At 44.2% G+C, this 27,145-nt stretch overlaps 3 protein-coding genes across 16 annotated transcripts; 1 reads left to right on the plus strand and 2 right to left on the minus strand.

The window, feature by feature from the left end:
* Positions 1-82: 82 nt before the first annotated feature.
* On the minus strand, positions 83-9,925 carry NEDD8 (NEDD8 ubiquitin like modifier). Of its 2 annotated transcripts, none has more exons than XM_004283132.4 (4): positions 9,790-9,925; positions 1,283-1,330; positions 1,032-1,114; positions 83-446 (listed from the first exon to the last, which is right to left on the minus strand). In XM_004283132.4, the coding sequence occupies exons 1-4, from the start codon at positions 9,805-9,807 to the stop codon at positions 350-352; spliced, it is 246 nt and encodes an 81-aa protein (XP_004283180.1). In that variant the 5' UTR covers positions 9,808-9,925; the 3' UTR covers positions 83-349. The 2 variants fall into 2 exon arrangements, with proteins under 2 accessions (XP_004283180.1, XP_033267572.1); XM_033411681.2 differs by having other exon boundaries at positions 187-446; positions 9,739-9,896.
* A 93-nt stretch (positions 9,926-10,018) lies between these two features.
* GMPR2 (guanosine monophosphate reductase 2) lies at positions 10,019-18,738 on the plus strand. Of its 7 annotated transcripts, none has more exons than XM_033411676.2 (10): positions 10,033-10,415; positions 10,818-10,913; positions 11,055-11,174; positions 13,292-13,375; positions 13,526-13,600; positions 14,521-14,602; positions 14,694-14,800; positions 14,986-15,028; positions 15,712-15,871; positions 16,047-16,675. In XM_033411676.2, the coding sequence occupies exons 1-10, from the start codon at positions 10,158-10,160 to the stop codon at positions 16,234-16,236; spliced, it is 1,215 nt and encodes a 404-aa protein (XP_033267567.1). In that variant the 5' UTR covers positions 10,033-10,157; the 3' UTR covers positions 16,237-16,675. The 7 variants fall into 7 exon arrangements, with proteins under 7 accessions (XP_049562087.1, XP_049562086.1, XP_049562085.1 ...); XM_004283128.4 differs by having other exon boundaries at positions 10,036-10,415; positions 13,526-13,699; XM_004283126.4 differs by having other exon boundaries at positions 10,277-10,415; positions 10,793-10,913; positions 13,526-13,699.
* On the minus strand, positions 14,995-20,325 carry TINF2 (TERF1 interacting nuclear factor 2). 7 transcript variants are annotated; one of them, XM_033411672.2, is made up of 9 exons: positions 19,804-20,324; positions 19,557-19,661; positions 19,335-19,436; positions 18,693-18,800; positions 18,492-18,588; positions 17,862-18,324; positions 17,709-17,776; positions 17,510-17,601; positions 15,069-15,579 (listed from the first exon to the last, which is right to left on the minus strand). In XM_033411672.2, the coding sequence occupies exons 1-9, from the start codon at positions 19,993-19,995 to the stop codon at positions 15,502-15,504; spliced, it is 1,305 nt and encodes a 434-aa protein (XP_033267563.1). In that variant the 5' UTR covers positions 19,996-20,324; the 3' UTR covers positions 15,069-15,501. The 7 variants fall into 7 exon arrangements, 6 of the variants coding, with proteins under 6 accessions (XP_033267563.1, XP_004283173.1, XP_049562091.1 ...); XM_004283125.3 differs by lacking the exon at positions 15,069-15,579 and adding an exon at positions 17,083-17,374 and having other exon boundaries at positions 19,804-20,323; XR_007475616.1 differs by lacking the exon at positions 15,069-15,579 and adding an exon at positions 14,995-15,053 and having other exon boundaries at positions 17,510-17,776.
* Between the last annotated feature and the right edge of the window lie 6,820 nt (positions 20,326-27,145).

The following is a 27,145-nucleotide window of genomic DNA, read 5'->3' on the forward strand; positions in this document are numbered from 1 at the left end:
CCTTCAGCCTGGTATAACTGAGTGTGCATTGGCCCATTTTGATTTCAGTCACGTTTGTGCAATAGAAGAAAGATTCCAGGAGGCCAGGAAATATTTTATTGACAACCAGGGACATAGCCATTAACAGAGGGAAGCACACAGGACTGCAAACTAAAACCCATTAGCCAGCAAGGGCCCTTTGGGCCAGGAACACTGCATCCTGGGGTCCTCACAGTCTCCCACCAACAGACACACAAGACTGGGCATCCAGGAGAGGGGGCAGTGGCTCTGGTGTCCCACAGTGTGAGAGGATACATGATTCCTCATAATGAGCGACAGGGCAAGGAGGTGAAATGGAGGGGGGCGTCCATCACTGCCTAAGACCACCTCCTCCTCTCAGAGCCAATACCAGGTGGAGGACTGAACCACCTAGTATCTTGTAATCAGCTGCTGTCTTCTCATCGTTCCTGCAGGAAGAGGCAAAAAAAAAGAAAAAAGGTATTAGAAATACCATCTAGAGCAACGTTCTTAACCTGGGTTTCATGGATCTGTCTGGGGATCTATGAATGCAGATGAGAAAAAAATTACATCTTTATATTTTTACTAACCCCTAACTGAAATTTGATATTTCTTTCAGTTTTGAACACAGGCAAAAAACCCACAGGGGTATTATTAGCAATATGGGTAACTTGTTAACAACAAAAATTAGATATTTTCCTATCATTTCACAACTATTTGTAGGTATCTTGAAAATCTTTTAAAATTATAGTAGTTATTATATCCATCATTAGATCTTAATGAAGTACATATATCACAAACTTGCTTTTTTAGTAGTGTGATAAGTGTATTTCGATCCTATTAGTTTCTTTTGTAATTCCATGCATTTTATTTTATGTCTGCAAAAATCTAATTCTGAGAAGGGGTTCATAGCCTTCATCAAATTGCCAAAGGGTCTGAGACAACAAAAAAAAGGCAGGCCTGCTCCACCTCCAGTACTTGCATCTTCATCTTCACATAAGATGGCCACGCCCTCATTCCCATTCCAAACTTACATCTGTTTACCACTGTAGATGAGCCGCTGCTGCTGTGGGGGGATTCCCTCTTTCTCCTCCACACGCTCCTTGATTCGCTCCACCTTTAGGGGTACAAGTAGTCAGGGGTTGCTCAGGGGGAAGGACCGTGGAACGGGAAAGAACAAGAGCTATGCAGAGAGTATGAGAGCGGAAGGACTCAGTTCATCAGCATACCCAAGCAAGTGTACATGTAGGGAGATAGGCATGGAGAGGTATTGGGCGTACATTACCTTGTCTGTGGGTTCAATGTCAATCTCAATCTCCTTTCCGGTCAGCGTCTGAAACAGGCAACGGTTTCATGAATCCTATAGCCCAATATACAATTTGTCTCCTAGGTAAAACATCCTGGCCTAGTCTTGGGGGACCTACTACCTTCTGAGAAACGCACATTCTCAAAGCTGATTTGAAGTGTCAGAAGTTTTGACCACACCCGATTTCAGACATTTTTAGGCTGTGAACAACTTTGATAGGGGAAGATTCTGTAAACCATTTGACCCTTTTAATCTCACAGGTCATCTCACCTCCCATTCTGCTAGAATCCAAGAGAATACCATAACTCCTTTCGATAAGACAGCAATGAGAATTGTCCTAAGGAAAGTATTCCTTTGAGAAGGACCTTATCTCATGTACCAATGCTAGAAATTAACATTCAGATAACTCAAAGAATTCTCTCAGGGACACTGGAGATCACCTCTGACCAACTTTTTTTTTTTTTAATATTTATTTATTTATTTGGTTGCACCAGGTCTTAGTTGTGGCAGGAGGGCTCTTTAGTTGTGGCTCGAGGGCTCCTCAGTTGTGGCATGCGAACCCTTAGTTGCAGCATGCATGTGGGATCTAGTTCCCTGACCAGGGATTGAACCCAGGTCCCCTGCATTGGGAGCACAGAGTCTTAACCACTGCACCACCAGGGAAGTCCCTGACCAACTTTTTAAGTAATACTAGAATTCAACATTCTATTCTCCCATATCGTCTCCAGACTTCCACCTAAATCCTAAATTGCAGCTCTGGTCTTCTTGACTTCTTCTATAGACAAAGGGCTGCTGATATTCAAACAATAATTATACTCATTGTACACTTATAAACGTGCTTCATCCAATCTAATCTCCCATCCATCCTTGCTCTTCAAACTCCATCTGCACCAGTCTACAGTAATCCATAATTTAGGGGCATTTTCCTTGCTTCTACTGTTTTTCTTGTTGCCATGCCCTCTTCCGCTCTTTTGCAAACCTTCAAGGGACACTTTAAGATTGATGACTTGTCCCCAGTACACTTTAAGAGCCATTACAGCTAGTTGTTTAAGTGTCAAACTCTCCAATTTATACTCCAGCTCCCTAAAGGACAGAGACTGTTCAATCTTCCTAATTTAAGCACAAAGCACAGTGTTTGACATAGAAGCAGTCAATAAATATTGGTGGAACAGCTAAATACACCAATGATCATGCTATGATCACAGCCAACATTTACTGAACACTTTCCAAGAGTTAGAAACTACGCTGAGTATCTTACATGCGTCAATACATTTAATACTTGCAAGTACTTGTGAGATATGTACTATTACTATCACCATTTATAGTTGAGGAAAATGGGGTTTGGACAGGTTAAAAAGCATGCCTATGAAGTCAAAAGGAGAGTATGAATCCAAACACAAACTCTCTGGCCCCAGAACCTGAGCTTTCAGCTCTGCACTCAGTACTGCCCAAGTCTGGCTGATCTAGTATTGAGACCCAATGTACACTCCTGTGGTGGACTCACAAAATAACATATGGTTCCTACTTATGATATTCACAAAGACCAGCATGAAGAAAGTACTTAGGATCTAACTTCTCAACCATGAGAATGGTTCACTACTAAGGATATTTCAAAAAATGCAAGAGTAACTCCTTTGGATTGACCTGTTTGGATGCAAAAGAATAAATTACAACAGTGATTTTCAAGTTTCCACCCCAACTCAAGCTGGTCTGTTTGAAAATTTTCAATAGTCTATGGTAAAATGAGAAAAATAATGACAACAATGAGATTTTCATGAAACTAAATATTTTCAGGTGTTAAAATGTCCTTTTATGAAACGACAGTGACAATATATGGTATTTCTTTAGGCTCCTTCCTGACAAAATGAAAAGTATGCAATACCATGTTGTCCACAAATTATCTCAATTTATTGATCATAATACTTTAAATGCAAAGACTCTTTAACCAGACAATTCTATTTCTAGATAACTAACCTTAAGGAAAAACTTGAAATTTGAGTACGTATTCAAAGAGGAACATGTGAGGTTTACTGCAACACCTTTCATAAAAGCAAAACACAAGAAACAGCCTAATGCCTATTAATAGGAAAACTATTAAACTATGGTACAGCCATAGAATTATATATATATATATATATATATACATTTTTTTTTTTTCTTCTGTACGCAGGCCTCTCACTGTTGTGGCCTCTCCTGCTGCGGAGCACAGGCTCCGGACGCGCAGGCTCAGCGGCCATGGCTCACAGGCCCAGCCGCTCCACGGCATGTGGGATCTTCCCAGACCGGGGCAAGAACCCGTGTCCCCTGCATCGGCAGGCGGACTCTCAACCACTGCGCCACCAGGGAAGCCCTAGAATGATATATTTATTATGCAACAGTTTATACACTAACATGGAAAGATCTAGAGAATGTATGATTATGTATCATTTTCTATATGTAAATATATACATACATACATGCATAGAAGAAAGGATTAAAAGTATACCTATCTCCTAAAATTATGATGATCCTTGAGAAGGGGAGTAGGATTGAGGAGACCAAAGCTAACTCTCCCTTTATCTATACTATCTAATAAAATATCTAATAAAAATATATTCCTTTATCACATGAATATTAATAAATATTCATTCTGATTTAATAATAACAATTTTTAAAGAGTACAAAAGACTCTAACAGAAAGCCTAGAACTGCTCTCCCAAGAGTCAGGTGCTTGGGCTTTATGACATTTGAAAAAAATTATTGGTTTATAAAATCTAAAACTCTAGCACTGGTCCTTTGTTTCTGAGATCGACTATAGAAGCCTATGAATGTATCCAGAGAGCAATCTGGCATATGGTGTCCCAGCAATAACACTTCTGGGAAAATAATCCTCTGTCCAAAAATATACCTATGACAATGAATTGCAACTTTTTGAAACTGAAAAACTAGAAACACAATCTAAATATCACACAATTGAGGGTTAAATAAATTATGGTACAAACACAGGGGGAAAATCACACAGTTCTCAAACAATGTTTAGACTAACAGTATAATTCTTATTTTGTAACTAAAGAAATACACACACACATACGTGTATTTATATGCTTTCAAAAAAGTTTGGAAGGATGTAGACATCAGTGCTTTTATCTTGAGTTTTGAGATTATGGGTGATTTAAATTATTTTCTTTGTGCTTTTTTGTATTTTCCATTTTTTAATACCATGAATACATTGGGATGAGAAAAAAAATTTAAAACAATGTCCTTGATGAGAGTATAAGGAAACCATTCTGTAAAGCAGCACTGTCCACTAGAGATAGAAACTTAGTGAAAGCCACATATACAATATTAAATATTCTAGCAGCCACATTTTTAAAAGGTGAAATTAATTTTAATATTCTGAAACCCAATATATTCAAATTATTAATATATTTTACATTTTCTTCTAAATCTTCAAAATTCTGTGTGCATTTCATACTGACAGCACACCTCAATTCAGATGATAAGTTATCATCTGAAATACTTGATCTGTATTTAAGTTTCACAATTTACAGTTTAAAAAGTATGTTTACATTCCCAACTTGTTCCAAAGAAGTTAAAAGGTTTTGCAACTACTGAATAAAGTTTCAGTTCTTATATTAAATTAATTAAAATTAAATACAAATAAAACAAATGAATTCCTCAGTCTCACTAGCCACATTTCTCGTGGTCAATAGTGCACGTGGGCAAATGGCCACTGTACTGGACACTGCTCAAGGATCCCAGCTAATGTAGGAAGCAACAATAAAATCAGAATATCCCCATTTTGTAAACTCCAATGAAATAATGGATCTAGGCAATGACTAACATCGCAGAAAGCAAAACAACCTGACAGAAGCATGTCACAATACCACCTATGAATTATTCTCACACATGAACAGACAAAAAGGACAAATCAAGCCTCTCGATCTTATTACCAATTGACAGGAAATACAGAGGAAAGAGGAATATATTAAAAGACAGCATGGGAATGTAATCAGCAAAATTCAAACTATAGGAAACTCTACGGGAACAACCACCTAGATTATTCAACAAGAAAAAAAATGGGCGAAATGGGGAATTACAGGTTTAAAGAGGCCTAAAATACTTATCAACCAACTACAATGTATGAATCTTAGTTGGATCCAGATTCCAACAAATTGTAAAAAACAAATGAGACAATGATAGTGTGAAATCACTGTTGATTTTTTAGGTGTAATAATTATGGTTATGTTAGTAAAAAAAGTTCTTTTTTACAGATAAATACCGAAATATATACCAATAGTATACGCTACGCTATCTGGGACTTGCTCCTTAAAACATAAGGTAAGTTGGTGAGTATAAATAAAATAAGATTGGCCATGAGATGATCGTTTTTGAAGCTTCGTATGGGGTGCATTATTCCTTCTCTCTGCTGTTGTATATGTCTGAAATTGTCATAATTAAAATCATTTAAAACTGAACAATTTTAAAAGATATTCTTGATTTTAATTTTAAAAGATATTTTAAAAGACCATGTCATACTGGATTTCTTCCCTCAAATCTGGTCATTGTGACCTGGGAATACATTCACTGCTATTCAGCTAGTCTATGATGAACCTCAGCCTGACATTCTGCTATAAGCACTGTAGGGGATATAAAAGAAATTAAGTGACCCAGCCCTTGCCAACAATCTCTTTCAAGTGAAGATTTACAACCAAGAGACACTGAGACATACAATTAATAGAACAAACCAATGCACAAGAAATGCCATACTGAATGTTATCGTCCAAAATACAAGAGGCAGTGACAAAGTGCCGTGGTGAGGGAAAATCAACAGTGATTAATTTAAACCTGAGATAACACTTCACACCCACTAAAATAACTATAATAAAGATGGGTGCAGAGTAGCTGGAATGCTCACTCATTGTAAGTAGGGATGTAAAATGGTGCCATACTTTGCAGATCTGTTTGGCAGCATCTTTTAAAGTTATACATGACCTAGTAATTCCATTCCTAGGTATTTATCCAAAGGAAATGAAAACATAAGTCCACAAAAAGACAATGTTCATATCATCATTTCTGGCTATTAGAAGCCTCCTTCATAATAGCCAGAAACTGGAAATAACCCAAACGTCCATCAACGGGAGAATGGATAAACAAATTGTGATACAGTCATCTAATGTAGTATTACCAAGTAATAAGAAGGAGCTACAGACACAACAACAGACATAATGCTGAGTGAAAGAAGCCAGACACAAAAATGATATATTCTATAATTCCATTATATGAAATTCTAAAACAAGTAAAACTAACCTATGGAACTTTCAGAGGGCAGGGGTGAAAATGTTCTAGATCTGTGGCTACATGGGGGTATACTGTTGTTAAAAACTCCTTGAACTTAACCCTTAAGAGCTTTGTGTTTTATTTTACGTTTAAAAAAGCATGAATGAGAAAACTGGGGCTTAGATAGTAAAGACAGGTGCCCAAAGTAATTTGCTAAGAGGAATCAATGCAGGATCTGAGGTTAGGGAATAATATGATGAAAAAGAAGGTTAAAGAAGACCTGTACACTATGATTTTGTACACCGTATTTTGGTATAGACTCTAAACTTTATTATTATTTTTAAAAAATACATATACTTTATTTTTTTTAAGAATTTTTTGATGTGGACCATTTTTTAAAGTCTTTATTGAATTTGTTACAATATTGTTTCTGTTTTATGTTTTGGGATCGAACCCACACCCCCTACACTGGAAGGTGAAGTCTTAACCATTGGACCACCAGGGAAGTCCCTAGACTCTAAACTTTAGAGGGGAATGGCAGTAGGAAATCTTGTTGGAGGTATCCCAACAAGAGGTATTTCTCTGGAGGTATCACAGAGAAATAAAGATATAAGTTAATGAGACCCCAGATGAGAACAAGGGTAATGGGAATAGAAAGAAAATCAACAGAAAGATGTATCAAAAGAAAAATTAGGTTCTATAAGAGAACAATGATTTTAAAGAACTGGGTTCCAGGTAACTGGTAGATTGATGGGATCAATATATGAGATGAGTATTGGGAAGATGGCTTAAGACAGAAGATGCTGTATTTAATTTTGGAAACACAGAGATAAGGCATCAAGAGAAGTTTTAAATCACGAGTGTGCCAACTAAAGGATGTCACTTGCCTCCTGGTTCTACAAGAATTAAGTCATTAGCCACTGCAGTCGCTGACTTTCAACCCAGCCTGAAAGGAGTTCAAGGAGGAGACAGGAATGAGGCACATCAGGAATGTGCTCTGGGAAAATTAATAGAACACGCCTTTAAATAGTTAGATATTTTCAGGAGAAAATTTTATGAACCCAAATTCTTGCATCTTCCCATACTTAGAAAAGCACTAAAACCATTAACTAAGATATCTGTTCCTCTTGACTAGCAGCAACCTTCTACCGAGATGTGTGCTTGATTACCCTTTGCCAAAATCACATACATGCTGACCTCCCCCACTTACCTTTGGAGCAGTTCCTCAGTGCTATCTAAGAGGCTGTCTCCTGGGCTAAGGTCCTCAGTAAGTCCCCAAATAAACTGAACTCACAGCTCTTATGTTGTGTGTTTTTCCTTCCGTGGACAAGGGATTTAGTTGTAAAAGATTGCAAAAAGAGATATGGAATAAGTTACCTACATGGAGAAGGACAGTGGAGAATGAATAATTCACAAAGGAACCCTGCTAAAAAACCTATCATTTGTATAGTAGTTCACAGCTAATTGCTTTATTTATTTAACATACAAAAATGTATTTAACATACAAAAAAGAAAGAGAAAGATGGACAGAGAAACCTATTTGAAGGTGGAAAGGAAAGTGTTTTGGGAAAGGAGCCTGACAGTTTTAGAGAAGTACTAAATACAAATGGATTCAAAGAAAGTAGAACCTTGTATACTCCCCAGACAAGCAGAAATGCAGAATGTTAGAAATGCAGAATCTCGGGTTCCGTCCCAGACCACTGAATTAGAATCAGCATTTTAACAAGATCCCCAGGTGATTCTTACACATTTTTAAGTTGAGAAGCCCATCTAGAATACAGTATTTTCTTAAACTGCAGGTCTCAACCCATCAGTGGGTTATGAAATCAACTTGGAATAGAATTCAAAATACCAGAGCATATCACACACAGTTATTTTGTGTTGTATGGGACCATGAGGTAAAATTTTTTTGTGTAGGTTGAGATTTAAAAAAAGGTTTACAAAACACTGAACAAAAGTATAGTAATAACCTCTTCTTTGGACTAAGGGAGGACTAAGAGAACCTGAGAATCCATATGTATGGAAATGACATAAGCATTCACTTGCTAATGTTTCTCAAGACTTTTTGGACAGTGACCCACACTAAGAAATACATATGAACAAACATCACATCCATGCATGTAATATACATACAAAATAAAACCCCAAATTTCACACACAATCCTCTTATCCAGAAGTATACCCTGATATCTCTATTTTTTTCTTGTTGCTTGTGACCCACGGACTTATTAAACTGATTTTACCACTAGTGACTGTTTTATAGCTCATTACTCAAAATTTGAAAAACAATGACCTTCAACATGCTGCTTGGCCTCAATCCTTAGCTAAGATGGTGGTTCAGAAGGACTGAAGAGGTTAATGGCTATTATGCATGATAAATACACTAAAGAGCTGATGAAATAACGATAGACTTCCTTGGCAGTTTTTTATTTTTAAATGCTAAACTAACGTTGCATTGCATCAATTGTTAGTTTTTGTCCCTCCCTCTTAAGGCACAAAGGAGGAAATAGCAGATAGAACTAATGAGGGTTGGAAACTGGTGAAGAACCACAGGAGGCGGGATGGAGATGAAGGAAACACTGCTAGTACCAAGAACTAGGGCACTGATAACTAACTTGCCTCAGTCAAGGAAGGGAGGCTGGTCCAGGATGCTGGCTCAGAAATGCAGGTGCTAACTGAACACGCTCCCAGCTTTGTTTCCTGAAGGCCGGCTGAGATACTACACCTTGGCGACAACTAGCAAAAGCTCACAGTCTAGTTCCTGGGAGGCACCGGTTCCCTATGCTACGTTTTTGTGCTGTACTCGGAGTAGCCTACGTTAGGGGCTGGGAGAAGCAGGTAACGGGGGCATGAACGATGGAGAACAGAGCTTATTCCAAGAATCCGAGAGAGAGGGGGGCCAAGATGCTGCTAGGCCTTCTCTATGACCGCGGGGGTTCGAACACAGCGAGACCCCGGACAAAGGCGGCCTCCTTCTGGGTCAAAGAACGGTCCCGGAATGAAAGCAGGCACAGCACAGACCCCGGGGTCGTCTGGCTGGGCCAGCCCCTGCTCTCGAAGCCCTTTTGGGGACCCCCCTACATCCCATCAACCCTCGCGCGGAGCCCCGAGGCTGTCAGCCCCCTCCAAGCTCGGGAAAGGCGTGATTTTCCTTCCCGGCTTCTCCCTTAACGCACAGCGGCCAGCCCAGTACCACTGCGTCTTGGCAAGGCTGGAGGTGCTCCCACCTTCACTTTAATTAGCATCTTCTTCCCAGTTTGGGGCTGCACACAGATAAATTGCTGCTTCTACCGCTGCGATCGCCGATGCAGCTCCCCAGCACTCAGCCTGTGGGAGTCACTTCTGCTTCCGGGTCACTGCCTGGCTCCACCCCCCACCCCCCCCACCCCGCACCTCGCTCCTCCTCCTTCTTTCCACGGGGTTCCGGAAAGGCTCAGGAATGCGTCCGCGTTTCGTTTCTGTGGCGTCGTAAAAAAAAAAAAAAAAGGAGGCGGCCCGCCTAGTTACAGCAGAGATGACGCCTCTGCAATTCTGAGAGTCCCCAGCAAGCCGGGGCTAGTATAAAGCGGGGGCGGAACGAACGACTCCTCCCATCATGCCAGGGGGCAGCTCCGCGCGTCCCACCCTGGGAGTTATAGTTCCCTGCCCCTCAGATCCAGCGGCATCCTCAGTGTGTGAACTCTGTTACCCAGAAGGCCTCCAGCACCGAAGCTGGAATTCCTCGGTTACTCGTTCTCTCCGGCAATTAGCGGAACCTGTTAGCGCTGCCCACAAGGCTCAGCGGGGCTGCGCGAGGTTAGTGGCTAATGAAGAGGAGCTTCGGTCAACTGCCACCTGGCCCCGGCGAGAGGAAGTGAGTACCCCTATTCCGGAAGCTGGTTTTGGGATCCCACCACTCCTTCTCACTCCCAATCTGCCTCTTACCCCAAACTGCTCTTTGCAGGGGCGGGAGAAAGAAGAGTAGTGGGGTAAGGAACGCACCATTTAGGGTCTCTCACGACTCCATCCCAGTTCTTCTCCCCAACAAATAGTATCTAGGTTGAAGACACCGAGAGTAAGTGAAACCACCCGAGTCTGAGGTGACGGTCTTCAGGGACTATGCCTCGATCAATGCCCTGACCTTCCACAATTTAAGCGAGGAGAGAGATGAGCCCGCCAGCCCTAACAGAACATTAAGTTCTAAGGGAAAATTGGCTCAGCTACCGCCTCCTGACTTTTCCTACCTTCCAGCTCTCAGATTCGCTGCTACCCTTAGGTGCCTGCCATGCCTCACATCGACAACGACGTCAAACTGGACTTCAAGGATGTCCTGTTGAGGCCCAAACGCAGTACCCTTAAGTCTCGAAGTGAGGTGAGCCTGCTTCTCTAGTTTCTCTTTCTTGATCCCAAGCTCCTGGAGGGCCAGGACTGGGAAAGATTCCTGGCTTTTGCCCTCCTGCAATACTTGTTTTTTGGATAAATGAACTGCTTAGTTTCCTGTTCATATCTGCAGGTGGATCTCACAAGATCCTTTTCATTTCGGAACTCAAAGCAGATGTACACTGGGATCCCCATCATTGCAGCCAATATGGATACTGTAGGCACCTTTGAGATAGCCAAGGTTCTCTGTAAGGTAGGACTTCCCTCCTACCCCTTCCTCATGGTGTCCAGTTTTGTGGGCTGACTGCAGAGGTATCTGCATCCCCACCCCCATCCCAGGTCAACTCTGGCAGTTAACAGTCAGGATGCTCAATTTCTGTTTTTGCAGTAGTATTAAGGCCCCTTTATCTGATAACTTTAAAGGGCCATCTGAGTTAATGAGATTCAAAGCTAAATTTTGCCCCCATTTTAACAGAACTTTCCCTTTTCTCCTGTCCAGCAGTTTATACATCCTGCCAACTTTTCCCACCACCCAGATCACCCTCTCCAAATCACCGGCATCCCTCTTTACACTATTGTTAGGATGCTCAGCATTCACTGTTTTAGTCCAGAAACTAGATATAGTTTGAGCATTCAAAAATTCCTAACTAGAAGATTCTAGAGAGAAGAAGTTTATTTTCTTTCATGCCTGTTTTTTTTTTTTTTTTTTTTTAATCTTCCTCTTCTTTAAGTTCTAGGTTCCTGGGTGTTTCTGGGATGTGCCCAAAATGGAATGTATTTTTCTTATATACAGGTTATTGCTCATTTTCAAAATGGAAGCTGCTGCTCCTTTCAGTAATATTACCTGTCTCTGTATTTGTAGCTGAGAAGGTAGATAGTTTGGGCATCCTGAGGACATATGCACTCTTCTGGTTAATCCAGGTAGCCCTGGTTGATGGATTCTGCTGCTGCTTGTGGCTGTCAGCCTTAAGGACTTCATCTCTCTTTCTCTATTTTTGATTGCTGTAAGTCTTTGTGGAATGTCTGCTATCATTTCTCTGGGGTTCATAGCTATGCAGCTTTAGTACTGTATTACTATTGCCATTTACCAACTGCTTAGGAATCCCACTGTTGCCCGTTGTCCACCTGGCCTGTCCAATAGAGTTAAGGAATGGTGAATCTGACTTCAGTGTTAACAAATGTCCTATAATGTATGGACCTTGCCGGGACTGTCTTGATGCTTTATGTTGAGACTGGCTTTTCATTACTGCTGAGTGCTGAAGAAATCAGATTTTAGAGATACAGCCAAGTCTCAGTAATAATTAAAAGGTTGGATGCAAGCAAGGATCTTTTTCTAGATCTCTAGCTTGGTATGTAATTGGATATGCTCATCATGCCACCCTATGCCAGTATATCTCCAAGGTCTGCTGACCTCCTAGAGTGATTTTTGTCTATTAGCATGTTGATGGCAGAGTGTTGCTGAGAAAGCACAGTTCTGTACCAGCGTTAGCTAGGTAGTGTTGATGATGATCTCTGAGTATTATAGCATTTGCACTTCCTTACTGCTGGCTGATGCTTGACTTCCTTGGGTCTCTCATCTGTTGCAAGATTTGTGCTGTCTTGTCTATTTGCATGTCTGCACTTTTAAATCACAAACACCAGCATTCACAAGTGGCCTTTGAATGCTTTTCTCAAAGTATTGGGACGTTATTTGCAATTTGTTGTGCTAGGAAATACAAGTCTGATGAGTCATTATATCCTTGAACTTGGTTGACTGAAACAGACTAAATGAGATAAACTTTTCAGGTTGGTCCATGTCTCAAGAAAATTTGTCCTTTACTTTAGCAGAGATGGAGAAAGGGTAGCACCTTATTGACTGTTAACCTTAAGGCCTTACCTCTTGTAATTTTGTGAGCATTTAGGCTTACTGAATTACTGCTGGTAAATGGACCAGAAGATACCGCAAGTAGGTTAGCTCTGTACTAGGTTATCACAGGAGGGGCTGAATCAGTGCAGGCAGACACTGGCTCCGTCCAGCCTCTTCATGGTTCTTTCTTGTCTACTGCTTGTCTCACTGCACCAACAGCTTGTCCTTGTCACCTTTTAACTCAGAAGCGCTGTACGTGCTGGCAGGTGAAATCCAATCCAGGTGACTTTAGTACTTTGGTGGGAGTGTTGGGCAAGTACTAGCTTATGGCGAAAAGCCCGACTGCATTTGTAGAGAGAATAATGGTGGAACTGAGGTTTGAGCTCAACCACTGACTTCTTCAAGTTGCTCTTTCCAGACTTCAGTCCTTTTGTCCCTCAGATAGGATAATATAAAGGTCTATTTTTAGAAAAAGAGACTCTTAATGAAGTTCCCTCCTTTTTGATGGCTCTTTCTTCTCCCAGTTCTCCCTCTTCACTGCTGTCCATAAGCACTACAGCCTCGAGCAGTGGAAAGAGTTTGCTAGCCAGAATCCTGACTGTCTTGAGGTAACACTGGTCCTCCCCTGATCCACTCCTTAGCCCAGTCTTCCGGGAATCTTTGTGTGGCTTCCTGGGGACCAGCCCTTACCTTCCCACCCCTGTTGGCTAACCAACCAGGTCATTTCTTACATGCTAATGGCCCTGTTTCTCTCACAGCATCTGGCTGCCAGCTCAGGCACAAGCTCTGCTGACTTTGAGCAGCTGGGACAGATCCTGGACGCTATTCCCCAGGTGAAATATATATGCGTGGACGTGGCCAATGGCTACTCTGAACACTTTGTTGAATTTGTAAAGGATGTGCGGAAGCGCTTCCCTGAACACACCATCATGGTATGTCTCTACTACCCTGTAGTGGGTCCATTCCTCTCCTTCCTCCACTCTTTCCCGCCACACCATTTTGTTACACCAGTTCCTTTCTCCTCTGCTGCATTTCCTAGTCTGCTTAATCATGTCACTGGGTGATGATCCATGGTTCCATGCTTTAAATGTTTGTGTACTGGCCAGTGCCGTCTTCTCCGAACCTTGATACCTAGTCTTTGTAAATCCAGTGTCCGACATCACTCACTAAACCACAATGGAACATTTCTGCATCGTACATATCTCTAGTACATACACACCTGCCCAAAGGTATGGAGAGATACTACAGTCATATTGAAGGGGATGCATGAAATGTTGTTTTATTTTATTTTTACAAGCTCAGGGGAGTTATGACAATGCCTCACTTTCCTCGCAGCATTGAGTGGTCTCTCTGTTCTGTCCATCAAAAGCAAGTACAATTGTGTAGATGGGTATTTAGCTGACATTACCATGTCCTCCCCCTTTCCCTGAAGCCAGAGAGGTTTCATGACATAACAGCTTAAGCAAAGGATGTGCTTGGGTCTTTTGGAGGGGAGGGGGAGATAAATCTACTGTAAATCAGATGTGAGCTTGTTCCAGTTGGACCCCCGCTTTACCCTAGTACAACGGTGACACTGGCCACTCACCCCCTTACCTCAGCTTGGAAAGCAGGGTCCTTTGAAGTGACTCGTCTAAAAGCCCTCAGAAGGCCCAAGTAGAGGGAACCAAGGTACTCTTCTTTGTAATAATGCTGGAAGCATGCGATCGGCTCTTTCTGACCCTAAGAATGCTCTGTTTTGATGGTTCTGTCCCAGGCAGGGAATGTGGTAACAGGAGAGATGGTGGAAGAGCTGATTCTCTCTGGGGCTGACATCATCAAAGTGGGAATTGGACCAGGTAAGCTGGTTCACTGGGGGCCACTGGCCACCGCTTCAGTGGCAGACACCTGTGGAGAACTTCCCTCTCATTCTTGTCACGTTCTTCTCAGGCTCTGTGTGTACCACCCGGAAGAAGACCGGAGTTGGGTATCCACAGCTGAGTGCAGTGATGGAGTGCGCAGATGCTGCCCATGGCCTCAAAGGCCACATCATTTCCGTAAGGCCAAGAGCAGGGTAGGGTATGAGGCTGCCAGACATCTGGGTTCTCTGCCAGGTCTGGAGGCTCTGGTAGAGGTGGATCAGGACTCCTGGGTTCCTGTCAGCTTTGAGGTGGGCCACTGGGACCTCCTAGAGGGCTTGGGGCATCCATACTCTCCCTTCATAGTGCTCCTTACTTTGCAGGATGGAGGCTGCAACTGTCCCGGGGATGTGGCCAAGGCTTTCGGTAAGGAGGGCACAGAAGGAGGATCCTGTAGAAGAGGATAAGTCACCTCTGAGGGTCTAGGATCAGGCTAGGGAAGTCTAAGAAAGCTGTTCAGATTCTTTTATAATATGACTAGTGACCCAGAAGCCTGTGGTGTCATCTGGGGCAAACCAGCAGGGGAAATCCTGGGACTCTGATGTGGACTCTCCTAATGTGGGCCAGGGCCATCTGCATCATCCCCTGGACTGCGGGACAGTGCAGATGCCGAGCCCCACCCTGGACCCATGGCATCTGGCTCTGGGGAGTGGGGCTACAGATCTGCATTTTCCCAGCTTCCTAGGTGATCCTTGTTCACACTGAAGTTGGAGAGCTTTGCTCTTGGGACACTTGAAGTGAGTCTTGTTCGGCTGGGCAGAGTAAAAAGAGGTGACCAGGAGATGGCGAAAGCAGCAAAAAGGAGAGAGCAGAAGCCAGGCAGAGCGTCTCCAGAGGCTCTATTTTAAATTCTTGTAAAGTCCACTGAGGAACAGAAGCCAGGGCAGAGTAGGCCTGTGCACTGGGTTGTGGGCCAGCTAGGGAAACAAAACCAGGAAGATGCCAGAATCATTGGCAGGCCTGAGAATTTTGTGTAAGTTGCTTCTGAGGGTGACCATGTTGGAACCTGGGCCAGATTCATCTCTTTCCCCTCTTGTTGGTGCTGGCAGGGGCAGGGGCTGACTTCGTGATGCTGGGCGGCATGCTGGCTGGGCACAGCGAGTCAGGTGGTGAGCTCATCGAGAGGGATGGCAAGAAGTACAAGCTCTTCTATGGCATGAGTTCTGAAATGGCCATGAAGAAGTATGCCGGGGGCGTGGCTGAGTACAGGTAGGTGTGGAGGCCAGAAGCTGAGGGTTCTTGGAAAGCGTGACTTCCCAAGTAAGGTGGTGGCAGAACTTGGAAGAAAAGTGATGAACAGGGACTAAATGCTAGAGATTGGGGAAGAGTCATTGGGCTTAAGAAATCCAGACAGAAAAGGTAAGAAAGCTTTTCCTCTTCTAAGGGCCTCAGAGGGAAAGACAGTGGAGATGCCCTTTAAAGGGGATGTGGAACACACTATCCGAGACATTCTTGGAGGCATCCGCTCCACCTGTACCTACGTGGGAGCAGCTAAGCTGAAGGAGCTGAGCCGGAGAACTACCTTCATCCGTGTCACCCAGCAGGTGAATCCGATCTTCAGTGACAAGAGCTAGACCTGAGCAGTTCTGCCCTCCCAGGGCGCCAGCACCCACCACAGGGCTCCCCAGTGGGCCCCTCTCCCATCCCAGCTACTAGGGCTATTACTTGGTCATTTCCTATCCTCTCTCTGCTAAGGGCTCCTGCAGTATTCTGTACTTTATCTGCACATGCAAAATGCCCAGGGCACCCACTGGGGAGGAAGCAAGGAAGGCAGGCTGAGAAAATAAAGTTAAGATAATCAAATGGGAATCTGGGGACCCAGAATCCTGAAGATTATTAAAAGGAAAAGATGCTCATTCATACATAAGTGTTTTATATGGCCTTGGTCTGGAAGAGGTAGGCTTTTAGAATCATGTTTTGTTAATCAGATTCATTAAATAGATCTTTGAATATCTACAAAGCTCAGAAGTGTTTATGTATTTTAAATACCTCAATAAAGAGAGATCCCAATGACTTTGAGATTCTGGGGATTTCTGCACAAGGATGGCATCTGGGTGCTGCTGCAGGGCAAGTGGAGGAGTTGGCACTGACCCAGTGGAGTCAAGGACAGTGAGTGCCCTTTCCATGAAGCATCTCCATTCTAGTGCCACCACCCCCAAGTAACCTGGCAGCATGAGAATTTACAAGTATATTCTGGCATCAGACCACACACAGTATTTTCAGAATAGCAAAAGGAAATTTCTCTTCTAGGCTCTCAGCCCTGGTAACCCTTTTGGGCATGTCTGAACGACACTCTCCAAGGGAAGTAAAGTGGCAAAGGGATCCCCTTCCAGCCCTGGAGAGGCCGGTTCTGTTTCTAAGGAATGACCTACACTGACCTTATAGAAGCCTTAATTCCCCTCCCTCAAACGAAGACAGTGTTTTAACAAATCCAAAATTTAATTATTAAGTATTACAAAGTAACTTTAGCAATATAGTCAGGCAACCCAAGCCTGGACTTCCACTTTATTACCCCTAAACTGTGTGAGAGCTGAGGAGGAAGGAGACAGGCAGAGTGCCGTGGGCATTCCAGTCTAATCACAGCAGTCTAGAACTGTCTGTATGGTTAGGAAGAGGGACAGATACACCACTGGGGCCAGAAGCGGGGAGGTATTCACAGAAGGTGGGGATCAGGGTGTCAAACTTTGTCTTCTGATAGTTTTCCAGAGAGTCCTGCAGAGAAGGGAGCAGGGAGATCCTATCATCACTGAAACATGCCCTGAGCCCTCCATATCCTGCATCATATGGCTTTCTATCTTGTTCTGCCCGCCCATCCCCTTCCCCAGCTTTCCATTCCTTCCTACTCACCCTTCCTTCCCTCTGGCCATTTTCTTCCTCGTCGGAGTCCAAAACCAGGTCCCCTAGAGTAATGTCAGAGCTGCACAGAGATGGAGGACGCACTGCAGGGAGGAAACCAGAGTCCAGGTACTCTTCTCAGTGAACACAGGACCTCAAGAGTCCCCAAGAGAGGAGGCTGTCTGATCTGGTCCTGACTCAGGATACCTACCTGACTTCCTGGCCCTAGGAGGCGATAATGACAATCTCAGGGGTTCCATGGGGCAATCCAAGCAGTTCCTAGGGTGGGAGCAAGCAAGACAGGGTGAAAGGAAAGCAGGCAGGGCATGTGCTGCTAGTAGGGAGAAGCAACTGTTGTACTCACTCCTTTTGCTCTGAGGCAGACAAGTCATTTGGGTTCTCCTTCAGAGCCCTTCCTCCCAGGGTCTTGGACGGACTCCTAGACTTGCCAGTCGAGGCTGCTCTGGTGCCCACAGCACCTGCTGGATCTGCTGTGTGTGTCCCATGTTCTTCGCTGTTCCCAGGCTTAGATATGACCTGCGTTGGTGAACCCAGATTCCTAAAGGGGAACAGCATGACTGTGGGGCGCTCCTTATGGCCTCTGCTAGAGGATGCCCACCGGGACTGGATTCTTCGCCGGCCTAGAGGGGCCAGATTGAAATGGTGGCCAGTCAAAGGTTCTGGGTGCTTCTTTGAGGCTGGATCCTGAGGAGGGTGTGGGCCAGGCCGGGCTTTTGGCAGAGGGTCGTGGAGTGCTGGTGTTGGTTGCTGAGGAGGACTCTGCTCCATGGGTTCTGTAGTGTTCACTGAATCAGTAGCAAAGCACTCTGAGAAAGAAAACAAATCTCTTTAAAAAGGCAATATAGTAACACATGGACTCAGTCTGGTTTCTTACGCCTCAGGCCCATGTAACCCTTCCAATAGGCTGCCTCAAAAGGTCGCAAGCTAAACACTCCACCCCCAAATTCTTAGTTTTCCTAGATGGTCCTGGTACCTGGAAGTGGCCACCCCATGTCCACACCATATTGGCTCAAGACAAAAGAAGAAGTGATGGAAACTCCCGGCTGCATCCAAGTCAGCACATCCTGAAGCTGTGGGCAGGGAGAGAGGCATGAAGACCACAGGCGTTGATACAACTCCACCCCCTACCCCCCACCCCAGCATTCTGCCCTTATGTGTTTTGCCCTAGCAAAACCTGCTGTGCCTGCAGTGTAGGCAGTGCTTTTTCCAGCTGACACAGGTATTCAAAAAACAGCTTTTCCATGGCAGCCAGAAAAAGTTCCCCGTACTCTTGTTCAAGTTCCTGCGGGAGGAAAAGAAGCAGGTCAACACACCATTGTAAAGCAATTATATTCCAATAACGATGTTAAAAAAAATAAAAATAAAAAAAATAAATTATGTTGTACATTGTTGATGAAAGTATTTATACATTGAAGGAAAAAGCCTGAATGAATCTTCTCGATTAAAATCAGTAATGTTATTTATATTAAGCATTACTAATTTAAAATTGGGTCAACAACAAGGTCCTACTGTATAGTACAGGGAACTATATTCAATATCTTGTGATGAACCATATGGAAAAGAATATAAAAAAGAATGTATGCATATGTATAACTGAATCACTTTGCTGTACAGCAGAAATCAATACAACATTCTAAATCAGCTATGCTTCAATTAAAAAAAGATTCAGTTGTACATTTTGAATGGGTAAATTGTGTGATATATAAATTTTATATCAACAAAGATGTTTTAAAAAGTTAAAAAAAAAAAAGGAAGCAGGTCAGAAGAGGACTAGAGAGAACAGCTACACCATAGCTTCCAAAGCAGCCAGTCCCACCTGTAGCTTCGAAGCCAAATCAACAGAGGCTTCTGCCAGCTGCTTCACCTGCTGGCAAAAGGTTTCCTGAGCCTCTGAGATCTTCCTCAGATCTTGCTTTGTCTGTTGAGGGTAAGGAAGGCAAACAAGTTAGGGGCACCAGAATCCAGTGACCGGGAGGAGGAACAACTTTGTTGCACCGCGTGTTAAGTGGAGGTAGGGCTTGCTCCAGGGACGACTCACGGCTTTGGGGTCCCGCACTGCAGGTCCAGACTCTGGGAAGTGGCGATGCAGGGCATTCAGAACCTGGGCCCAAGGCCGGCCCTGCAGGATCATATCCACCACCAGCTGTGAAGAGTGCTGAGCTCAGAATCCCCACGTCCGGGCAAGCTGCCCTTTTCCAACCGGTTCCACCCCCAAGCAGTCGGCCCAGGACAGGTCCTCGCATCCCGTCCCTTTCCCCTCTACCGGGTCCTACTGACTCCAATACCTTGGCCTTTAGGCCCATACACAGGCGTTCATGGTGCCGGTACCGAACCAAGCCGGGGGCAGCAGCGCGCAGGGATCGCAGAAACTCCAATACTCGCGGAAAATGCTCCACGCAGCGTCCGCGCACGACTTGCCAGCAGGCAGCGGCTACGAAGCGAAGAGCGGCGGGACCTGCCCCAGGGGGCGTGGCCATGGCCGGCGGGCCCCACCCCAGGAGCCGTACCTTTGTGTTCCTACCTCTGGCAAGGCTTCCCGCCTCCTCCTAGGGGCGCGGTTTCCGGTGGCCCTCACAGGCTCGGCTATTTCGGTCTGCGCCGGATAGTTCGCGATCCGAGACTGCGCCCTCCCATGGGCCACCGGAATCCCGGGGTTTTCTCCAACTCGGGCTGGAGCCTGAATGGAGAAGCTGGCCAGCTCCACTGGCAACAGGTCTTTCTGCCTTAAACGCCGCCGCTGTCTCGAACTCAAAGGCTACTTCGCTTCCGGCTCCGCGACCAGTTTCCCTACCCGGGAGAAGGGTGGTAGTGGAGAACCAATGGGCCGCCAGACAAGGAGACGTCACGGCGCGTCATAAGGCCGCGCCCCGGCAGATCCGGCGGCGCTGCCGGGCCCCGACCCAGCTGTCATGCGCTTCCGACGGCTGCTGAGCAGCTGGGACCGGGGACCTGGGCCCCGCCTCCCGCCCTTTCCCGCCTCCGGCCCTTTCCCGCCTCCGGCCCTTGCATTTCTTCGCGGAGCCTGCAGAGAAGGCCCGTCGTTCTTTGAGGTCTTGACTTTCTAGTCTGTAAAGCGAGGCTTATGCCACTTTCCCTCTCCATCGTCTTCACCCTCTCAAATACGATTCCTTAAATCCCAGCGCCCAAACCATCGCCTGCAAAGCCTTCCCCGGGCGGCGCGCCGCTTGCAGTAAGAGTTCAACTCTTTTTTTTTTTTACAGAATGGGAGAGGGCGCCCGCCTTTAAAAAATAAAATTCAAAGTTTGAAAAGATACATCAGATTGTTAATCTGGTTTTTTTCTAGATGGTGAGACTGCAGGAAATTTTTGTGCTTTTCTGTGTTTGATATCTTTTTTAATCGTGTAGTTCTAAAATAAATAAAATAGATTTCCTTTTTTGAATTTCTGTTGTGCGCTTACTCCAGTCAGCTCCCTAATACAGTTGACCGTTTTACTTGTCTTTCTCCTGGTCACCCTTCCTGATGTCTCTCCTTATTTCCATTGCCAGGGACAGAACCTTGGCACACAGTGTATATTTTTTGTTGACTGAATTAATTACCTGCTCTGACTACCTTACAGGGATTTAGTGAAACTACCCTTTCCTTGGGCCATCTCCTTTCTTAGAGATACTGGCTCCTATATCCCTCCCTGTCTCCACTCAAGATCAGTCTTCTGAGGTGAGCCACACATTCGACTGCCCTTGGGACATCTAGCTGGAAGTTCCAAAGTACCCAAATCGGACATCTACGAAATTCTAGTTATCTTCCTTTTTACTTTTACCTTAATTTATTCTTTCCTTAAAGTTCTGCCTTTATGTAGATCTGAGTTTCTGACCTATGTCACTTTCCTTCTTTCTGAAGAATTTCTTTTAGCATATCTTGCAAGTCAGGTCTCCTGGCTACAAACTCCCTCAATTTTTGTTTGATAAAGTATTACTCTTTCACTTTTGAGAGATAATTTTGCTGGATACAAAAGCCTAGGTTGGTGGGCTTTTGTTCCCTCAACACTTTAAACATTTCACTGCACTCTCATCTTGCATGGTTTCTGAAGAGAAGTCCGATGTAATTCTTTTTTTAATATTTATTTATTTATATGTTTATTTGGTTGCTCCAGGTCTTAGTTGCGGCAGGCGGGCTCCTTAGTTGTGGCATGCGAACTCCTAGTTGCAGCATGCATGTGGCATCTAGTTCCCTGACCAGGGATCAAAACTGGGGCCCCTGCGCTGGGAGCGCGGAGTCTTATCTACTGCGCCACTAGGGAAGTTCCCCCACTGCCCCGGAGTAATTCTTATCCTTGCTCCTCTATAAGTAAGATGTCCCCCCTTCTACCCCTCAAGTTTTGTTCAAGGTTTTCTCTTGGTCTTTGATTCTCTGTTCATCCTTCTTATAAGGACAAGAGTGAGAACTTTTAAGCTCCTTACATGCCAGACTGAAAACTGGAAGTTGTCTTCCATTTTAAATTCTGCTCTTTCTCCTGGCCTCTGTATTTCTGTGCATGGCACCTTTCTTTACCCATGAGTCAGAAAACAAGACCATCACCCTTAACTCTGTCCTCTCTCTTCTCCAAATCTAAACCCTCACCAAGTCTAATCAATTCTACTTCCTACAGAACTTTTAAACCTCCCCCCCTTTTTTTTCATTCTCACTGACTGTATCTTATTTCAGGTTCCCTGTCTCTCACATTGAGAAGACTCTAGTCTTCTCACCTCCAGCCCAACTCCTAATTTCTTTTCCATGTTGCTTTCATCATAAACCTGCTGAAATGCAAAACTGATCATATCATCCCTAACTGAAAGCTCTCTCTTACTTTCAAAAGAAAGTCCGAATTCCAAAATATGGCAAAAGAATTTTTAATGAACTGGCTAAGTTTACCTCTTCATCAACATTCCTTGCCACTTTGCACTTATCATGCCTCCTCTTCAATTGGATTTGGATTTTCCAAATATGCTGTGTTGTCTCATATTTTGTGCTTTGCATATACTGGATACTGCATACTCTGTCCTTCTTGCCTCTTGGACTTGACTTTTTTTCATCTTTTGTGGCTCATCTGATAGCTACCTCCATGAAACCCCTCGTGTTCTCTTCCCAGGCTCCTCGGCATCATCCTGTACATCTTTTTTTTTTTTTTTTTCCACACTGCGTGGCGTGTGGGATCTTCATTTCCTGACCAGGGATTGAACCTGTGCCCCCTGCAGTGGGAGTGCGGATTCTTAACCACTGGACTGCCAGGGAAGTCCCCCCCCCCCGCCCCCGTACATCTTTTTATCACCACCACTGTCATGCAGAATCTATTTTGCAATGTTGTTGTAAGGATTAAATGAATTAGTAAATATAAAGCACTTAGAACAGTACCTGGCTCCTACTAAATACTACGTACGCATTTACTGTATTTTGAATGTTTTCGTGTCTGTCACCCCCACTGTTGGGAGCCCCTTGCGGGAAGGACTTGCTTTTTTCTCATACATGTTATGTCACTAGTGCCTTATGCAGTTTCTGGTTCACGTGTTCATGGCTAACATGAACAGCTCCTTTGTTAGTCCTCTGTGTCCTGCCCCAGGAGCCCCTTGTCTTGCAAACCTTCTCAAACTCAAAGGATCAAGAAGACTAGAGGTCGGCACTTAGAACATTGGGAACTCGTGGCTACTCCTGGCCCAAGAAGGGTGGAGGCAAGGAGAGCATGGAAAAAGTACAGAAAGAAGAAAAATGGAAGGTCATTGTCCTAAATAATTAGCGTGCATAGGAGTCAAACCCCTTAGTGAGTTTATTAAAATACAGACTTCTTGGCCTCTGCTCCAGGGATTCTGATTCATGAGGTTTATTCTGGGGCCCAGAAATCTGAATTCTTAATAAACACCTCAGATGATTTTAATGCAAGTGGTCTGGAGATTATGCTTGAATCCTGGGGTAAGAGAACAGTTTCATTCAAACCAAAGCCCAGATCCTCCAAAGGTCACCCAAAGGAAAATTTCCACGTAGAAGAGAGCTATACAAAGGGTGTCTCTGAGCCTCACCTTTCCTCACAGTTTCCTTTCTCTGGTGAGGGACACTAGTCCCTGTATCAGTGGATGGGACCACCTATCTGTCCTGTTCCATGAGCCAGAAACCTGGTGTTTAGCTTTACTGCTCGTTTCCACCCTCCACCCAGCCACATCCCATCCTTCCCCAAGCCCTGTGAATTTTCCCTCCTAGATATTTCTCCAAGTTTTCCACCTCTGTCTCCAGCACCACTACTCTGGCCCAAATCACCATCTCTAGCATAAAATATTACAACTGTCTTCCAATCTGTGTCTCTGCATCCACTCCAACCCCGCTCCAATCCATTACTTGACACCACAGGCAGAATAATCTGTTCAAAACACACAATGTGATCATGTCACCTCCAATTCCTTAAACCTTCCAAAGGCTTAAAGTGGCCTATGGGGCCCCACAAGGCTCTGCCCTGCATCTCTCAGCTTCACCTTCTCCAATCTGTCCCTTGCTCTCCTTGCTTTCGCCACACCATCCTCCCCCTCCTCCTCCTCTCCCTCCTCCTCTACCCTCCCCCTCCCCCTCCTTCTTCTCCCCCTCCCTCTCCCTCTCCTTCTTCTCCCTCTCCCTCTCCTTCTTCTTGTTTTGTTTTGGCTGCACTACACGGCATGCCAGATCTTAGTTCCCCAACTAGGGATCAAACCTGTGCCTCCTGCAGTGGAAGCACAGAGCCCTAACCACTGGATCTCCAGGGAATTCCCCACACTGTCCTTCTTTTAGTCTTGTTTACTCTTCTAGATGCCCTTCCACCACAGGATCTTTGCACAGGCTATTCCTTTTGCCTGGAGTGATTTCCCTTCCATCTCTACCTACCTATCCTCCAGGGTCACCTCTCTAGGTAAAGCTTTCCTAACCACCGCCACCAGGCCAGGTCACACACCTTCACCATAAACTTCAGAGCTCTGTAGGTACTCTCCTTTGTCTTGTGCAGTTATTCAATTAATCTCTTCCTTTCTCAGACTGTAAGCTCTGTAAGGCAGGAACTAGGTTTGCCCTGTGTTCTAGCACTTTGCCCATTGCTTGGCACATGTCATTGAATATTTGTTAAATGGGTGGAGGAATGGGTTCATTATCTGCTACTATGGCTGGACCCTGCCAGTCAGAGTCTCCTGTAAAATTCTGCTCCAGCTGTAGACAAAAATCCCTCTCCAGGGTGGACCTTATAACAGCTGAATCTAGCCATTATTTTAAAAATCAACTTTATTTAAAATGAATTACAATCACTGTAGCCTGATCCATAAATCTGAGAAACATTTATAAGTCATATCTTATAAAATTTTTCTTTTAAATTTGTAATTAACTCCACCTGGTTTATTTTCAGGAAGATAAAATCTTCCTTTTGATGTTTTTACCTTTCCCAGAATTTCCTAAGAATTGTGACCAAAAGGGCAGAACTTCCAGCTTCCATGCCCGTGTGGGGAGAGCTCTGCTGCCTACAGGGTCTGCCATGCTTCTTCCACCCACTCAATGTCATCTTAGAAAACCAACAACAGGGATTCGTACTTGAGCTCTCAGGACTCTACATCCAGGTCCAGACTTTTCTCCCTGGCCTAAGGGGCTGCAGGAGCTTCCAACATTAGCCCCAGACTTTGCCAAGTCAAACCCACCTACATGGGATTCATGCACCCTGGTATCCAGCCTAGTTCTCCAAGGCTGGGATGGTTCCTTCCCCGGCTATTGGGCTTCAGCTGAAGCTACCATAGTCCACACTAATGTTCCCAACTTTAAATCTTGGGGCAGAAGGAGCTGATAATACTGGGTCTTTACACTCAGGAAAACCTGGGCTACTGATGCAAAGAATCCACCTCCTCCCTAGTGATCAACTTTGTATACCAGGTGTCCCAGGAGAACCAAAACTGGTGACCAAGACTCAGAGATAATGACTGCCTTATCACTGTCCAGAAGACATCAACTAAGTCGGCAACTCTAGTGGATTTCTTAAAACCAAGACTAAGAACACTTCTCTTTGTTAAAAAAAAAAAAAAAAGCACTCTGTAATGTAAAGGAAATAATCATACAAATAAATGAAAATGGCATTAAATAGGTTTCCCTAGTACAGTTTTCTGAGGTACAGTCCAAGTAAGAGCTCTGCTCTGCTGGTCACTACTCAGCTCCCCGAGTGCCCATTTATCTCTCTCTTTCCCAGACCTGGTCTAGTTATCCATCGTGCATTCTTCCCACAAATGCTCCAAAACACAATCCTCCACTGCACCCCTAAGCCCCCAGACTCCCCATCACCCTCCAATTTAGTTCATTTTCCGTTCAACAGATATTTAATGAGCATCTACTGTAAGTCACAATGAGTAAGCATGAGAGAGATAAGGTCCTTGCCCTTACATTCTAGGGGAGGGGAACCAGAAGTCTAAGAACAAATTAAGCTGGAACAACAGGGATTTTGATGCTCACCCCCAGAGAATTAAAGGAGATGATCTCCATAAAGCACCCAGTTTGAGCTTAACTCATAGTAGGAGCTCAACATATATTTGTTTCTTTCCCTCTAGCTGTTTGGAGAATAGCATTCCTTTCCCATTTTGTTGTTGTTGTTTTGTTTTGTTTTTCTTTTTGAGGCTTTCAAGCATTTGTGAGCTCTAATATATACAGGGGACCAAGGTAAAATGAACAAATGTGAAGCAAGTTACAAAGTTGTTAGAAATCTTAAGCTCTCAGATTTTCCTGGGAGCTCAATAAAAAGAGATACTGTTGCATTACTGCTCAACCTTTCTGGAAACTAACTTAATAAAATGTATCAACCACCTTAAATGTGCTCAATCCCCTTTACACAATAATTCTCACTCTGGGGGGTTATTTTAAGGAAATAATTTAAAATAAGCCCAAAGATTTATGTGCTTATACAAGGATATTTATCACAGCTCTATTTAGAATAGCAAAACTTTGGGGGGTCGGGGAGGGATGGACTGGGAGTTTGGGGTTAGCAGATGTGAACTAGTATATATAGAATGGATAAACAACAAGGTCCTACTGTATAGCACAGGGAACTATATTCTATATCCTGTGATAAACAATAATGGAAAAGAATATAAAAGAATATAAAGGGCTTCCCTGGTGGCGCAGTGGTTGAGAGTCTGCCTGCCGATGCAGGGGACACAGGTTCGTGCCCCGGTCCGGGAGGATCCTGCATGCCGCGGAGCGGCTGGGCCCGTGAGCCATGGCCGCTGAGCCTGTGCGTCTGGAGCCTGTGCTCCGCAACGGGAGAGGCCACAACAGTGAGAGGCCCGCGTACCGCAAAAAAAAAAAAAAAAAAAGAGAATATGAAAAAGATTGTATATATATGTATAATGAATCACTTTGCTGTACAGCAGAAATTAACACAACATTGCAAATCAACTATACTTCAATTGAAAAAAGAGAGAAAGAGAGAGAAAAGAACAGTAAAATTCTGGGAAGACTTAAGTTTCTAGGAATGAGAAGTTAATCAAAGAAATCATGTCATTTGTTCATTTTTATTAAAAAAACATAGTACCAGGACTTCCCTGCTGGTGCAGTGGTTAAGAATCCACATGCCAATGCAGGGGACATGGGTTTGATCCCTGGTCTGGGAAGGTCCCACATGCTGCGGAGCAACTAAGCCCATGAGCCACAAC

This window comes from Orcinus orca, chromosome 2 (genome assembly GCF_937001465.1).
Source record: "Orcinus orca chromosome 2, mOrcOrc1.1, whole genome shotgun sequence".
Taxonomy (NCBI): Eukaryota; Metazoa; Chordata; class Mammalia; order Artiodactyla; family Delphinidae; genus Orcinus; species Orcinus orca.